The sequence below is a fragment of the Salvelinus fontinalis genome, chromosome 41 (genome assembly GCF_029448725.1).
Source record: "Salvelinus fontinalis isolate EN_2023a chromosome 41, ASM2944872v1, whole genome shotgun sequence".
Classification (NCBI taxonomy): domain Eukaryota; kingdom Metazoa; phylum Chordata; class Actinopteri; order Salmoniformes; family Salmonidae; genus Salvelinus; species Salvelinus fontinalis.
Genome location: NC_074705.1, coordinates 7897665 through 7914503, shown reverse-complemented (window position 1 = coordinate 7914503; position 16839 = coordinate 7897665). Strand labels below are relative to the sequence as shown.

Below are 16839 nucleotides of genomic sequence, written 5' to 3'. Positions count from 1 at the left end.
GGGTAGGTGAGTGGTGTACCTGGTCCAGGTCGGTCCTCAGGGAGATCTTGCTGGTGATCAGTCTGTGGGCCAGAACATCATTCTCCTGCTCCAGACGCAGACTGGCCTGCTGCAGCTGACGGTTCTCCCTCTGCAGGAACATACAGAACAGAGAAGACAAAGTCAGGTTCTACCTCCATAGAATGCACAGGACATGAAACACAGTCAGGTTCTCCCTATAGATTGCTTTAGAACGTGGAACACACATTCCGGTGGGTTTGGGGGGTAGAGAGAGAGAGTGCTGGTTTTGGGTGTAAGGGGGAGGGGTGCATGGCGATACTGACTGTTTAGGTGGGGGAGGGGAGTAGCGATAGTGGGTGGGGTTCTGCTGTATTGTTGGGTGGTGGGGTGGAGGTGGGAGGGAGGGAGGGGTTAGGTTTAAGACGTATCAAAGTGCTAATGGTTTGGTCCTACCTGGTATTTGTCTATGTGGTCATCCTGTTGTGGTGGCTGGTTCTCTCTCAGCGTGGCCTTCTTACTGGGAACCTGTAGAACAACAACAGTCAAGGTTGAGTGAGAGAACGGTCCAAAAGCTCAGCATACATAAAAAACAGCCAGGTTTGATTGAGAGACAGTTATATTACACAAACAGAGATGGAGTCATTGGAAAGAATTTACAAAAAAAACAGAGCAAACTAGTATGCTATTTGGCCCTAAACAGAGAGTACACAGTTGCAGAATACCTGACCACTGTGACTGACCCAAAATTAAGGAAATCTTTGACTATGTACAGACTCAATGAGCATAGCCTTGCTATTGAGAAAGGCCACCGAAGGCAGATCTGGCTCTCAAGACAAGACAGAATATGTGCACACTGCCCACAAAATGAGGTGGAAACTGAGCTGCACTTCCTAACCTCCTGCCAAATGTATGACAAAATTAGAGACACATATTTCTCTCAGATTACACAAACCCATAAAGAATTAGAAAACAAATCCAATTTTGAGAAACTCCCATATCTACTGGGTGAAATACCACAGTGTGCCATCACCGCAGCAAAAAGGGCAACCAGTGAAGAACAAACACTATTGTAAATACAACCCATATTTATGTTTATTTATTTTCCCTTTTGTACTTGAACTATTTGCACATCATTACAACACTGTATATATACATAATGACATTTTAAATGTCTTTATTATTTTGTAATTTTTGTAAGTGTAATGTTTACTGTTAATTTTTTATTGTTTATTTCACTTTTGTTTATTATCTATTTCACTTGCTTTGGTAATGTTAACATACAGTTGAAGTCGGAAGTTTACATAAACTTAGGTTGGAGTCATTAAAACTTGTTTTTCCACCATTCTACAAATTTCTTGTTAACAAACTATAGTTTTGGCAAGTCGGTTAGGACATCTACTTTGTGCATGACACAAGTCATTTTTCCAACAATTGTTTACAGATTATTTAACTTATTATTCACTGTATCACAATTTCAGTGGGTCAGAAGTTTACATACACTAAGTTGACTGTGCCTTTAAACGGCATGGAAAAGTCCAGAAAATGATGTCATGGCTTTAGAAGCTTCTGATAGGCTAATTTACATAATTTGAGTCAATTGGAGGTGTACCTGTGGATGTTTTTCAAGGCCTACCTTTAAACTCAGTGCCTCTTTGCTTGACATCATGGAAAAATCAAAAGAAATCAGCCAAAACCTCAGAAAACAAATTGTAGACTTCCACAAGTCTGGTTCATCCTTGGGAGAAATTTTCAAATGCCTGAAGGTACCACGTTCATCTGTACAAACAATAGTACACAAGTATAAACACCATGGGACCATGCAGCCGTCATACCGCTCAGGAAGGAGACACGTTCTGTCTCCTAGAGATGAATGTACTTTGGTGCGAAAAGTGCAAATCAATCCCAGAACAACAGCAAATGACCTTATGAAGATGCTGGAGGAAACAGGTACAAAAGTATCTATATCCACAGTAAAACAAGTCCTATATCGACATAACCTGAAAGGCCGCTCAGCAAGGAAGAAGCCACTGCTCCAAAACCGCCATAAAAATGCCAGACTATGGTTTGCAACTGCACATGGGGACAAAGTTCATACTTTTTGGAGAATTATCCTCTGGTCTGATGAAACAAAAATACAACTGTTTGGCCATAATGACCATCATTATGTTTGGAGGGAAAAGCAAGCCGAAGAACACCATCCCAACCGTGACGCACGGGGGTGGCAGCATCATGTTGTGGCGGTGCATTGCTGCAGGAGGGACTGGTGCACTTCATAAAATAGATGGCATCATGAGGAAGGACAATTATGTGGATATATTGAAGCAACATCTCAAGACATCAGACAGTAAGTTAAAGATTGGTTGCAAATGGGTCTTCCAAATGGACAATGACCCCAAGCATACTTCCAAAGTTGTGGCAAAATGGCTTAAGGACAACAAAGTCAAGGTATTGGAGTGGCCATCACAAAGCCCTGACCTCAATCCTGTAGAAAATTTGTGGGCGGAACTAAAAAAGCGTGTGCGAGCAAGGAGGCCTACAAACCTGACTCAGTTACACCAGCTCTGTCAGGAGAAATGGGCTAAAATTCACCCAACTTATTGTAGGAAGCTTGTGGAAGGCTACCAGAAACATTTTACCCAAGTTAAACAATTTAAAGACAATGCTACCAACTACTAATTGAGTGTACTGTATGTAAACTTCTGACCCACTTGGAATGTAATGAAAGAAATAATAGCTGAAATAAATCATTATCTCTATTATTATTCTGACATTTCACATTCTTAAAATAAAGTGGCGATCCTAACTGACCTAAGACAGGGAATTGTTACTAGAATTAAATGTCAGGAATTGTGAAAAACTGAGTTTAAATGTATTTGGCTAAGGTGTATGTAAACTTCCGACTTCAACTGTATGTTTCCCATGCCAATAAAGCCCCTTCAATTGAAAAATTTAATAGAGAGAGAGAGAGAGAGAGAGAGAGAGAGAGAGAGAGAGAGAGAGAGAGAGAGAGAGAGAGAGAGAGAGCACATTTTGGAACACACGGAAGAAAATAGTCTTCACATGTAACAGTCAAACCTCCTAAAAAGATAACAAGAAGTTCAACCTTTCCATCTGGTGCCAATGCTTAGTAACCCTGGTCCTTGTTGTGAATGTCATGCCTTAGAGCAGGGGAGATGGTACAAGAGTTTAGTCTGCACGGCCACTAGAGGGCTGTCCTATAATACTGAAGTAGAGGGTTGTTGTTCTTGTTGTTGAATGACCACATGCTCTATGACACAGCAGCAATTGTGTTATGGTTGTGTGGTGGTTGTGGTCTCACTGTGTGTTTGGGTATGGTTGTGTAGTGGTTGTGGTCTCACTGTGTGTTTGGGTATGGTTGTGTCATGGTTGTGTAGTGGTTATGGTCTCACCGTGTGTTTGGGTATGGTTGTGTAGTGGTTGTGGTCTCACTGTGTGTTTGGGTATGGTTGTGTCATGGTTGTGTAGTGGTTGTGTTCTCACCGTGTGTTTGGGTATGGTTGTGTAGTGGTTGTGGTCTCACTGTGTGTTTGGGTATGGTTGTGTCATGGTTGTGTAGTGGTTGTGGTCTCACTGTGTGTTTGGGTATGGTTGTGTAGTGGTTGTGGTCTCACTGTGTGTTTGGGTATGGTTGTGTCATGGTTGTGTAGTGGTTGTGGTCTCACCGTGTGTTTGGGTATGGTTGTGTCATGGTTGTATAATGGTTGTGGTCTCACCGTGTGTTTGGGTATGGTTCTGTCATGGTTGTATAATGGTGGTGGTCTCACCGTGTGTTTGGGTATGGTTCTGTCATGGTTGTATAATGGTGGTGGTCTCACCGTGTGTTTGGGTATGGTTCTGTCATGGTTGTATAATGGTGGTGGTCTCACCGTGTGTTTGGGAATAGACTCGGCCATCAGGCAGGCCAGTATCTCCTCCTCTGCCATCTGGTCTATGATGTGGGAGTCATATGCCACCCCAATAGACACTTCTTCCATCATCCTGACACACACACACAACACACACACACACAATTGGAGGATGCAGGTCTCTACTCTCAGGTACGTGAACCCCAGCAGGAGAGAGAAGCTCCAATTAATTAGTTGGTCAGAATTCCAAAAGGTGTTCCAGTCACACAGGTAAACCTCCTTCACACAGATAAACTCCTTCACACAGATAAACTCCTTCACACAGATAAACTCCTTCACACAGGTAAACTCCTTCACACAGGTAAACTCCTTCACACAGGTAAACTCCTTCTCACAGGTAAACTCCTTCTCACAGGTAAACTCCTTCACACAGGTAAACTCCTTCACACAGATAAACTCCTTCTCACAGGTAAACTCCTTCACACAGGTCAACTCCTTCACACAGGTAAACTCCTTCTCACAGGTAAACTCCAGTAGCAGAGAGGCACGTGTTGATACACAGCTGAGCTCCCTCTAACAGGTGAATTCCAACAGAGGTAGTAACTCCCAGTCAGTCAGATATACACAGGTCAACACTCAGAAACAGCTTAACTCCAGCAGGTCAGAGACGGTACTTGTGAAAAACCTGGCAACAGCTGAAAGCCAGGTAAACTAACTCAGGTAGTCCAAAGGTAAAGTCCAATGGCATAGTCATGTGTATGAAACAACATGTGTATGAAACACACAGACACACTCTAGCTAGCAGGCAGGTACAGCAGTGGACTACACACACACAGAAACACATACAAATGAAGAGGTACAGGTTTGACAGGGTTTATATATACGAGGTGTGTGACACAGAGACACACCTACTGCTGGCCTCCCCTTTCTTATTCTTTTCACCCTCCTCTCATTCTCTCTCTATTGCTCCCCTGTAAAGAGATTCACCCTCCTCCACCCTGAAACCCCCCAACCCAGTCAACACACACACACACACACACACACACACACACACACACACACACACACACACACACACACACACACACACACACACACACACACACACACGTAGAACCCACATATTAATAATGCCCTGGTGTTGTCATCTGAGAGGTAAGAAGGTTCATGCTGTCCTATGCCTGGTATTTAGGATATTTACCCTGGAGTGTTTAGTGTTTAGTGTGTGTGTGTGTGTGTATGTGTGTGTGTGTGTGTGGGTGTATGTGTGTATGTGTGTGTGTGTGTGTGTGTGTGCGTGTGGTGTGTGTATGTGTGTGTGTGTGTGTGTGTGTGTGTGTGTGTGTGTGTGTGTGTGTGTGTGTGTGTGTGTGTGTGTGTGTGTGTGTGTGTGTGTGTGTGTGTGTGTGGTATGTGTGTGTGTATGTGTGTGTGTGTGTGTGCGCGTGTGTGTGGTGTGCGTATGTGTGTGTGTGTGTGTGTGTGTGTGCGGTGTGTGTGTGTCTCTCCTCACAGTGCTATTGTCTCCAGAAGGCCAGGCTGAAAGGGGTTTGTCAGGAGTTTAAACTGGTCCTGCCACTACAGTAAGACTTACAACACATCTGAACACAACACAGAAGATGCAACCCAAAAGCTGTGTCTCTCTCTCTCTACACACGCTGTCTCTTACTGACGATATCTCAGCGACAGTAAACGACGTGTGGTCCCACAGAGCTTTGTATAGATTGATCACATCTCTGAACTACAACACAGGGACGGCTCTCCAGATTAACCAGGAGCCTCTAATTAACAGAAGTGAAACAAAGACAAACATATGAAACTGTCTTTACTTACATGTGACCATTTATGATCCTTTATTCATACTATTTGTTCTAATGTTACTGTTTTAAATCTTCCTCATCTGATTCCAGGTTGCAGGGCTGTCTATGTTATTCTATCTGCCAACAGCAGAGTGAGACAGGTGATCATGAACAAGTCTTGTTCACACAACCCACAGACACAACGCCATACAACTACTTTTATAGAAGGCCCACAGGACAACCAGGTTGTGTCAAAGCATCATAACGCTAGCATCTAGATCGACATTGTGTTGTTGCTTATTGATATGTATTCGTTAAATTTCTGAGTCTGCTTTTAATTTGCCGTGCTCAGTTGGTAGAGCATGGTCCTTGCAACGGCAGAGGAGTTGGTTTGATTCCTGGGACCACCCATACGTAATAAAACCATAAATGAATGCACCCAAGTCGCTTTGGATAAAAGTGTCTGCTAAATGGTATATATTATTGGATTCATTGTTAGTGAAGAAACACAGACGAGTCCAGGCAGATATACACATTGATTTATCTTCAAAAAGGAACACTGTATGTTAAACGTGGAGTTCATCTTCAGAGAGTTCATTTTAAAAGGAGACTCTACATGACATCATCGTATACCGCGGGTCAACTTCCTGTTTAGAGACATCATCAACAACACAATTCAAATCTGTCACTGGCTCTTCCCAATATGGGCATGTCTCAAAGTACAGTGCAAATTGTCTGTAAGCAGGAAGTTGCCCTGCTGTGTATGATGATGTCATTTTTCAGAGTCCACCTTTAATAGAAAAAATATATATATTATAGAATTAGTGAATTCAATATTAAAGTTATCTTCATTGCCAGACTACAGGCAGCAGTGTCTTTGTGTGAGTGTGTGACTACATAGCAGTGTCTTTGTGTGAGTGTGTGACTACATAGCAGGGGATTTGTGTGAGTGTGTGACTACATAGCAGTGAACACAAACTTTGAGTGGTCTTTTACAGTAAATCAACACGTGAACAGATAGATGTCCATTTTCCCATCAACTCTCAAACAAAGAATCACAAAAGGACGAGAAGGGAGGAAGACTAAGATGTGAAGGCTATGGCTTTGTCGAAAATGGCATCCTATTCCCTAGATAGTGCACTACTTTTGACCAGACCCATATGGGTCCTGGTCAAAAGTAGTGCACTATATAGGGAATACAATGCAATTTGAGATGCACCCTATGACAAAAGTGGAAAGTGCATTGTGTGAAAACAGTAAAACAGTAAAATGTATTTGATCAATACTAGTCTATATTATCAACAGTGTCATGATGAACATCTTTTAGTAAGTGTACAGTATCTCTGTTTTGTGTTTTGAAGGACTAAAGGGTAAGGGCTAAGTGAAACATCATAGAATTGGACAAACAAATGCCCTCGTTGGCTAAAATGTTTGTGTGTGTTTGTATTGTTTTAGCCAGGATTATAAATAATGCATCCGGATATCCCCTTACAATATATATATATTTTTTAAATCACATGTAAAACTGCAGATTTGACATGTGTTTTTTCCCCTAAGGGTCAGAGGGGTCTACAAGGGACATACTGCTCCTTTAAACTCTGGAAGAAAAAAAAATCTTACAGCCCTCATGTCAGTCACCTCGTTCACGTTATCAGGTTTCAGGCAGAGGAGAGAGATGATGGAAAATGATGGAAAAGGAGGGAGAGAAAGACAGATCGAGAGAAAGACAGAGAGAGAAACACCAGTGTGTTGCTGTTCCAGTCTATCTTCTCCCATCATCTGTAGTAATCTCCCATAGTCACACCCAACATCTCCTCCACTGTATGGGTTACCAGATGACCAGACCTCCACACCGCTGCACCGGACAAGGGTCCGTCTGTGGTTCTGTCCCGATCAGGAGGCTCCGTCTGTAGGTTCAGTGTGTGGCTCTCTCCCCTGGATGGGTGGTACTCGGGATGTCTCTTTCCCCTGGGAGAAGGACTGTTTGTATGAGTACGTGTGTGACGTCGGTGTGTGTGTGATGTGTGTGTGTGTCCATGTGCGTCAAACCGGTGTGCTGTAGGGGCGTCTGTTAGTGCAGGGTGTGTTAGGGTAGATGTCAACGGGGCTATAGTAGCTCAAAGGGGATTGGCCGGGCTGGGTCAAAAAGAAGGGGGCCTGCGGCGTGTCTGACAGGGGTAGTGATTGACACAGTCCGGGGTTGTCATAGTGATACGTATGGAATCCCAGCCGCTCGGTTCCGTTGTGCAGCTCGTCACTAAGTCCCGGGCGTAGCCAGAAGGGGGAGCAGGTGGGGCAGTAGCTGGGGGGAGGGCCCACCTAGAACACACACAATCACCATATAAATAGAATGATTGAAATAGAATGAGTCATTCGAATTCTATGTATGGATCAACTGCCTACTGTAGCTCTAGGTTTAGGTCTAGGGTTTTGTGTTAGTGCTGTACTCTAACCTCCAGAGGCTCCAGGCAGAGAGGGGTGACAGCCAGGCTGTCCATCCCAGGGGCGCTGCACGCATTGCAGGCAAAGTGAGCCTGAACCTCCCCTTGAGCATCCCCTTCTCCTCCTCCTGTTCCGTCACCTCCTCCAGCCACGGAAGCCAAGTCCACCTCCGACTCATTTTTCTTACAGCAGTAGTACTGGAATTAGTGAAGGAGGGGAGGTTTTGTTGCAATCAGTTATTGTTCATGAAAGACTGTGCAGATAAAACACACACACGGGCACACGCACAGACAAACATACACACAGTCACACGGACACACACACACACAGGTTACCTGGAGCCTGCAGTAGCACAGCACTGCTACAATACAGAGCAGGATGACTGTGGCGAGAAGTCCTCCACTTATTACTACTGTTCCCGCTGACATTAAACTGGTTAGAACTCTCCATCAAACCTTGGAGAGAGAGAGAGAGAGAGAGAGAGAGAGAGAGAGAGAGAGAGAGAGAGAGAGAGAGAGAGAGAAGAGGGGGAACTACAGTAGTTAGTTATACTCTATGTTCTTAACTACAACTTGACAGCACATTAAAGGAGTGTAATACTTACGTTCAGCAATGGGTTCTATACCTGCAAGGACAAAGACAATCAAAGGACCTACATTAGTTTGGTTGGGATAGAACTATGATCTAAATGAACTAAGGCCAGGGCCGTGTCTACCATGTGCCTCAGGATAGGATAATTGATCTAGAATCTGTCCATACAATCTTATTCATCATGAAATAAAATGCTAAACTGATCCTAGATCAGCACTCCTCCGAGATGCTTTTTTGTGGATACAGGCCCAGAACTCACATCAGGAGACAGGTATGTTAAATGTTTACTGTTAATATTTATTGTTTATTTCACTTTTGTGTATTATCTACCTCACTTGCTTTGGCAATGTTAACATATGTTTCCCATGCCAATAAAGCCCCTTAAATTTAATTGAATTGAGAGAGAGAGAAGGGGCATTCCACAAATCTGTGTGCGTGCGTGCATCTGTGTCCATCAGACAGCTCCTCCTCTATGTCACCACTGATCTAAATTATATACAGCATGGGCAGGTTGATGCCGTTAAAAGCAATGTGAAATCTCCGTCTCTCTTTCTCTCTCTGCCTGTCTCTCTTCCCCCCTCCCTCTCTCTCCTTTTCCCAGCCTTCTACCTCTCTCTACTCCCTCTCTTCTCCTCACCTCCTTCTCTCTCTGTGGACCATGTCCAAGCAGTTCATTACACAACAAGGGCTGATTACAATGGCGAGAGAGACAGAGGGAGGAAAGGAAGAGGCAGAGAGTTAAGCCTGGAATAAAATATAGGGTTGAAGATTCACCCCTCTACCTTTTCTGACCATCACAGCACACACTGTGTCAGAAAGTGCTGTGGGATTTGACTGTGAAGACACACGGACACTCCTGTACTGTATGACCTAAAAGGAACGTGTGGTCCCAGGAGGGATCTGCCAAAAACTCCATTAACTATTAACCAGGAGGAAAGAGAGAGACAATGGAGGAGAGGAGAAAAACAGGATCACTATATTACCTACGTAAAATAGTCTACAGGGAATTCAGGAGAGGAGAGGAGAGGAGAAGAGAGGAGAAGAGAGGAGAAGAGAGGAGAAGAGAGGAGAGGTGAAGATAGGAGCAGAGAGGAAAAGTGAAGAGAGAAGAGACGATATGAGAAGAGAGGAGGAGAGAAGAGACGATATGAGAAGAGAGGAGAAGAGAGAAGAGATGATATGAGAAGAGAGGAGAAGAAAAAAGAGGAGAGGAGAAAAGAGGAGGAGAAGAGAGGAGAAAAGAAGAGAGGAGAAGAGAAAAGAGGAGAGGAGAAAAGAGGAGAGGAGAAAAGAGGAGAGGAGAAAAGAGGAGAGGAGAAAAGAGGAGAAAAGAGGAGAGGAGAAAAGAGGAGAGGAGAAGAGAGGAGAAAAGATGAGAGGAGAAAAGAAGAGAAGAGAAAAGAGGAGAAAAGAAGACAGAAGAAAAGAAGAGAGGAGAAGAGAGAAGAGAGAAGAGACGATATGAGAAGAGAGGAGAAGAGAGAAGAGACGATAAGAGAGAAGAGAGAAGAGAGAAGAAAAAAGAGGAGAGGAGAAAAGAGGAGGAGAAGAGAGGAGAAAAGAGGAGAGGAGAAAAGAAGAGAGGAGAAGAGAAAAGAGGAGAGGAGAAAAGAGGAGAAAAGAGGAGAAAAGAGGAGAAAAGAGGAGAAAAGAGGAGAAAAGAGGAGAAAAGAAGAGAGGAGAAAAGAGGAGAGGAGAAAAGAGGAGAGGAGAAAAGAGGAGAACAGACTTGCAATATCGTAGTAGATCCTCAATATATCTTCTTTTAAATATAATGATATTAATATTCGCAGTGGTGTGTGTGTGTGTGGCTTCTAACTTTTCACAGGAATAAATCTCGGTGAGCCTGCAATTTTAAAGCCCTGGACGTTCAATTATTCAAAAATCATTCCTGCAACAATATTTTTCCATCAGGGGACAATTTAGCCAGGTAGTCAAGGCGAGACTCTCCCTCTCCTCTCTGCTCTCTCCCTCTCTTCTCCCCTCTTCTGAAAGCACTCTTCTCTCGTGTAAATAGAGATACACACTCATTCCTAATCTCTGTGTGAGCGTGTGTGTCAGTATGTGTGTGTGTCTAGGACAGCCGCACCACTTGCAGAAATGAACAATGGCAGAAGAGGAGGAGTGGAGAGAGAAACGTCTACAGGGAATTCAGTCATACCTGGTCTTCTGTGGCTGCCAATAGACTGTAACTATATGTCCCAGTGTTTCGAGTTTATACTTTATTGCATCAAAGGTGCTATATGCAACAATTTAGTGATATGAATACAACTGAGAAATACCTGAACTAGCTCAGTACATCTTTCTTACCTTGTCATAATCCAAAAACATCCGTTGCAGAGTCATAGTGTTCTACTGTTTATGCTGTCTACCTGACAAAGATCTTTGGGTTGAAAAGTTGCACACACACATATACACACACACACACACACACACACACACACACACACACACACACACACACACACACACACACACACACACACACACACACAGAGAGAGAGAGAGAGATCTCACCTGTGTAAATCAGTACCAGGAGAATGCATCCTGTAGGTCAGGAGTGGAAGGCACCTAACAGTCCCCTGAGAAGAGAGACATGACATCATCAGCACAGCACAGGACAATGTAAACATTGTCAGAATGGTTGAGACATGAGCACAAACATGCTGGAACACTAACTTACTGGTCTTCAACAGTCTTGCAACTTTGCCTTTGAATTAAGGACGCATTCAAAACTGTGTTTCTGTGCGTTCTTCCCTTCCTATAACATGAATTGTACCCCACACACAATGCCATTATGTAGATGTAATAGTTTCCTGGAAATAGATCTACACTACCTTTAAACTGATAGCACTACTGGCACTCATCTAAGGACATAACTGAGACAGTTGGGTCAGCGATGCCAGGGTATAAACATAACATCGGCTACAGTGACATTATAGGAAAGGCGTTAATAGCAACTGGTAATAGTAATAGTTAATGTAATCACACAACGCGGGAAACACAGGACCAATTATTGTATTTAAAAAAAAAACGTACCTGTCAGATAAGCCCGTATCCTGGTATTTCACAAACCTGTGATTGGGATATTCATTAAAACACTTTTCGGTGTGATGGTCAATGTTGCACTAACTAGCCTACTGTATAACACCGTTGCCCGATGCTTTATTCGACTGCACAAGTCCTTTGCCCTGTTCGCTCCAGCAGCTTGTAGTCAGTTCGCGCTATAACCGAACTCTCATGTTATCCTTCTTTTCCGTTGTCCCTTGTTTCCACACTCGCATCTGTACTGAGACGGCGTGAGAAATAACTCAGCTGACATCTCATGGCATCTCCCAGATGGTGTCGGTAGGGACACAGAGGCATTGATACGGGCAGAGATTGTCTGTGGTCGGCGAGGCTTTATCCATCACACGGCTGAGACAGGGGGATTGGGGAGAATGGATACTGTTACGCGTAGTGCTACTCCCTCCGAGAAAACGCAACAGCCTGCGATATGCGATTTGTATATGGGTATCTAACGGCGCCCTGGGTGGATTCTGCTGATGTAGGATCAGATTACCAAACCTCTCATTTTAACTTTAAACCGCTCATTCTAACTTCAAACTGGCCTCAGATCAGCTTCCAGGGACAACCATATATATCCTACACCAGAGGATGGGGGTTAAAGCCCGTTGTGAAAACGTTAAATCATAATCAAACGTCTGTTGGACTACCATCCCTTGGCACCCACGACCCAAACATATTAGGCTAGTAAAGTATGTTATTACAGTGTTAGAAAGACAGTCAACGATAACTTTCAATTCGAAATGTCTAACTGCGTGCACGAGTTTTCTAGTCCTAGGCCTTATCCACAGAAATGTGGGCTATATCCCTCAGAACGTCGGGGAGAAAAAAATCCCAAATGCTTGCCTGGGCTGGGGAGGTAGACCAACAGTAGTAGGCCTATGCATGCTTTTTGTTTTACGTGATTTTAGACATTCAGTGCAACGGGTAAAATAGCAGCTTCAACTTGCATTTGTTTTAACTTTATTAGGCAGCGGAGACAGTGTTCCCAAATTCTCAGTAAGGAAAGTAGCTATTAGCTGTCCTAAAAGTCGCTAAAGTTGCAAAATTATGTCGTCACCCAATTTGCATAATTGGCCATGTGCATGTAATTGTGATGGACGCTGTAGGAGAGAGGAATAACGTCGTGGGAGAGACAGTAAAAAACACCCTAAATATGTTTAGAACTACAAATGAACTTTCTTCTGTCGATTCTGTTAGGATTTATGTTTATGCACTATAGCCTGTTAGCATATTGTTTGAAGATGAATATTGTTTTGTTACACACACACACACAAACAATACAGGAGGGTGTGTGTGTAGGTGTAAGGACTGACCAACACAGGCCATAAAAGCTGTGGACAGTCTGGAGAGGGGAGGGGTGCATCACTCTAGGCCAACCAGGGATGTTGGGAGACTGTTCAGTCCATATTAGGAATTGTTTGAGTGAAGGATCAAGGGGAGACGAAAGACGGAGCTAATCTACCCAGCAACCAGATGTGGACAAACGAAAGCTCCGAGGGCCAGCAAAGGCGGGGCAAAGTCTAAACCGCGCCCAGCCTCTACTGTGATAGGCCAACAGACGCGTTGGAACTACGTCATCACGGTATAAGAACAGCTGTTTACGTACTTCCTGACAGTTCCCTGTTTACCCTGCGCGGTGATACAGCGAACCCGTATATACGAAAATTGCATTTGCCATTCATTGTTTGCAGTAATTAAACATAATTAAAGAAAGTTAGCAGACCTTGCTTTTTATTTATCCTGACACCGGATGTGTTACACTCAGCGTTCACAATTCTTGTTTTCTTTAATGTCACAATTCCAACCCTCCTCCTTTATCCGGGCTTGGGACTGGCAAAAGTGACCCTCTGGCAGAGTTACTTATTTTTTTTAATTTTTTTATTGAATTTAAAAAAAAAATGTTTTTGTTATTTAGTTTAGTTTTCTTGATTTGGTTTGGTTTTTAACCTTATGCTCCACTTAGGAGCCTACAGTCGTTGCCAAAAGTTTTGAGAATGACACAAATACACATTTTCACAAAGTCTGCTACCTCAGTTTGTATGATGGCATTTTGCATATACTCCAGAATGTTATGAAGAGTGATCAGATGAATTGCAATTAATTGCAAAGTCCCTCTTTGCCATGCAAATGAACTGAATCCCCAAAAACATTTCCACTGCATTTCAGCCCTGCCACAAAAGGACCAGTTGACATCATGTCAGTGATTCTCTCGTTAACACAGGTGTGAATGTTGACGAGGACAAGGCTGGAGATCACTCTGTCATGCTGATTGAGTTCGAATAACAGACTGGAAGCTTCAAAAGGAGGGTGGTGCTTGGAATCATTGTTCTTCCTCTTCCTGTCAACCATGGTTACCTGGAAGGTAACACGTGCCGTCATCACTGCTTTGCACAAAAAGGGCTTCACAGGCAAGGATATTGCTGCCAGTAAGATTGCACCTAAAGCAACCATTTATCGGATCATCAAGAACTTCAAGGAGAGCGGTTCAATTGTTGTGAAGAAGGTTTCAGGGTGCCCAAGAAAGTCAAGCAAACGCCAGGACAGTCTCCTAAAGTTGATTCAGCTGCGGGATCGGGGCACCACCAATACAGAGCTTGCTCAGCAATGGCAGCAAGCAGGTGTGAGTGCATCTGCACGCACAGTGAGGCAAAGACTTTTGGAGGATGGCCTGGTGTCAAGAAGGGCAGCAAAGAAGCCACTTCTCTCCAGGAAAAACATCAGGAACAGACTGATATTCTGCAAAAGGTACAGGGATTGGACTGCTGAGGACTGGGGTAAAGTCATTTTCTCTGATGAATCCCCTTTCCCATTGTTTGGGGCATCCGGAAAAAAGCTTGTCCGGAGAAGACAAGGTGAGCGCTACCATCAGTCCTGTGTCATGCCAACAGTAAAGCATCCTGAGACCATTCATGTGTGGGGTTGCTTCTCAGCCAAGGGAGTGGGCTCACTCACAATTTTGCCTAAGAACACAGACATGAATAAAGAATGGTACCAACACATCCTTCGAGAGCAACTTCTCTTAACCATCTAGGAACAGTTTGGTGACGAACAATGCCTTTTCCAGCATGATGGAGCACATTGCCATAAGGCAAAAGTGATAACTAAGTGGCTCGGGGAACAAAACATCGATATGTTGGATCCATGGCCAGGAAACTCCCCAGACCTTAATCCCATTGAGAATTTGTGGTCAATCCTCAAGAGGCAGGTGAACAAACACAAACCAAAAAATTCTGACAAACTCCAAGCATTGATTGTGCAAGAATGGGCTGCCATCAGTCAGGATGTGGCCCAGAAGTTATTTGACAGCATGCCAGGGCGGATTGCAGAGGTCTTGAAAAAGAAGGGTCAACACTGCAAATATTGACTCTTTGCATCAACTTCATGTAATTGTCAATAAAAGCCTTTGACACTTATGAAATGCTTGTAATTATATTTCAGTATTCCATAGTAATTATACTTCAGTATTCCATAGTAACTGACAAAAATATTTAAAGACAGTGAAGCAGCAAACTTTGTGAAAATTAATATTTGTGTCATTCTCAAAACTTTTGGCCAAGACTGTACAAGTCACAGTAAAATATGAACATTTTTAACAATAACATTTGTTTGTATACAATCTACATTAACAATCTAAATAGACCAAAAAGAGACAATAGAAAAAACTGTCAATGGCAATGTGAGAAAATTATGGTAACTAGTCTGGCCCTAATTCAAGTTAATTTATTTTATTTTATGTAAGCCAGGGCGGGATCAGCCAGCGGCGGCTTCCCGCATGAGCGATTCATTTGCAGTCTGGACGTGGAGGGGTGAACATCTCCTGTCTTGACTGCAGCTGGGCGGGACTGCTGCGCGAGGACTTGGCCACTTGTGAGTGCTTTGGGACGGTGATACCAACTTAGCAATTTTTTTGCTATATTTGCAACTTTTCAGACTACCCTGGCAACTTCTTTTTCAAACAGCACCTAGCAACAAATTTAACTACTTAAAATGTTTTATTTTGAACTTTTAGCAACTTTTGAAAAGTGACTCAAACACTAAAATGCACGCATTTTCCCTCTAAATGACACAATAACGATTTTCTCTGTCACACACCCAGTCACAACACACGTGCCCGGCTGCAAAAGTGCTTTGTGAGTGACGTCAGCAGCAGGCGCTCAGCTCGTGCACAGCCAGCAGCAATTTCAGTAAATTGCTAATCATTGTTGGCTGACTGCAGCAGCAGTAGTACGGGTTCGATAAGTCAAACCCAATGAATATAGTTGGTCACGAATGTTTGATCTTGAACAGAACTTGCCTCAATCAAAAATGTACATAAAAGAGTGGGAGGAGTCTGTACCTGAACAAATGTCAAATCATATTTTTTGCCAAGATGGCCAGTCAATTTGAGTAACGTTATTTTGTTTATTTTAATTTTATTTATTAACAACAAATCAATACAGAAAGTACATGAGGGAACACAAGTATATATAGATTATATACAATGGACAATCGAGCTAGGGGGTATGTAATGTTCTTCGTCGGGTGAAAGAGAGGACCAAAATGCAGCGTGATGATTATTATTTTAATAGAATACTTTAACAACGAACAAAAATAATAAACCGAAAAAATGACAGAAGACAAAACAGTCCCGTAACATAAACACAGGAACAATCACCCACAACCCACAATACAAAACAGGGTACCTAAATATGGCTCCCAATCAGAGACAATGACTAACACCTGCCTCTGATTGAAAACCATATCAGGCCAAACACATAGAAACAGACAAACTAGACATACAACATAGAATGCCCACTCATATCACACCCTGACCAAACAAAACATAGAAACATACAACACAAACTATGGTCAGGGCGTGACAGGGTACAATATCACATTACAATTACACAAGGACCTTAATAAGGGACATACATAGACTTACAATTCGAACAGATGTTTTGTTAGTAGAGTATTTAATAGTCTTAAAATACAGTTCAATTTCTTTTTGTAGGGTAAAAAAATGTGTTTTTTTGTTTGTATATTTACATTTGTGTATATGAAATTTGGCCAAAAGAAATGAAATGAATTACATA

At 43.0% G+C, this 16839-nt stretch overlaps 2 protein-coding genes across 2 annotated transcripts in view; both read right to left on the bottom strand.

Moving 5' to 3' along the window:
- The window catches only part of LOC129840591 (rab GTPase-activating protein 1-like), a 9122-nt gene extending 4446 nt beyond the window's left edge, over nt 1–4676 (bottom strand). Inside the window, exons 1-3 of the mRNA XM_055908578.1 lie at nt 3888–4676; nt 454–525; nt 20–130 (exon numbers count right to left, since the gene is read on the bottom strand). Coding sequence (XP_055764553.1) covers nt 20–130; nt 454–525; nt 3888–3998 — 294 coding nt within the window. The 5' untranslated portion in view covers nt 3999–4676. The remainder of the gene's footprint in view (nt 1–19; nt 131–453; nt 526–3887) is intronic.
- Nucleotides 4677–6192: 1516 nt separating this feature from the next.
- LOC129840669 (protein FAM163A-like) lies at nt 6193–13353 on the bottom strand. The gene is made up of 6 exons (XM_055908703.1): nt 11738–13353; nt 11216–11280; nt 8712–8732; nt 8443–8562; nt 8119–8304; nt 6193–7984 (listed from the first exon to the last, which is right to left on the bottom strand). Exons 4-6 carry the CDS (start codon nt 8533–8535, stop codon nt 7709–7711), a joined length of 555 nt encoding a protein of 184 aa, XP_055764678.1. The 5' UTR covers nt 8536–8562; nt 8712–8732; nt 11216–11280; nt 11738–13353; the 3' UTR covers nt 6193–7708.
- Nucleotides 13354–16839: the final 3486 nt, after the last annotated feature.

What these genes read in the sequence shown, in the direction of transcription:
- LOC129840669 (XM_055908703.1), bottom strand. Translation starts at nt 8,535, where the DNA reads ATGTCAGCGGGAACAGTAGTAATAAGTGGAGGACTTCTCGCCACAGTC. An exon ending in TGTGCTACTGCAGGCTCCAG is followed by an intron (nt 8,305 to 8,442) that starts GTAACCTGTGTG and finishes CACTAATTCCAG; the next exon opens with TACTACTGCTGTAAGAAAAA. An exon ending in TCTGCCTGGAGCCTCTGGAG is followed by an intron (nt 7,985 to 8,118) that starts GTTAGAGTACAG and finishes TGTGTGTTCTAG; the next exon opens with GTGGGCCCTCCCCCCAGCTA.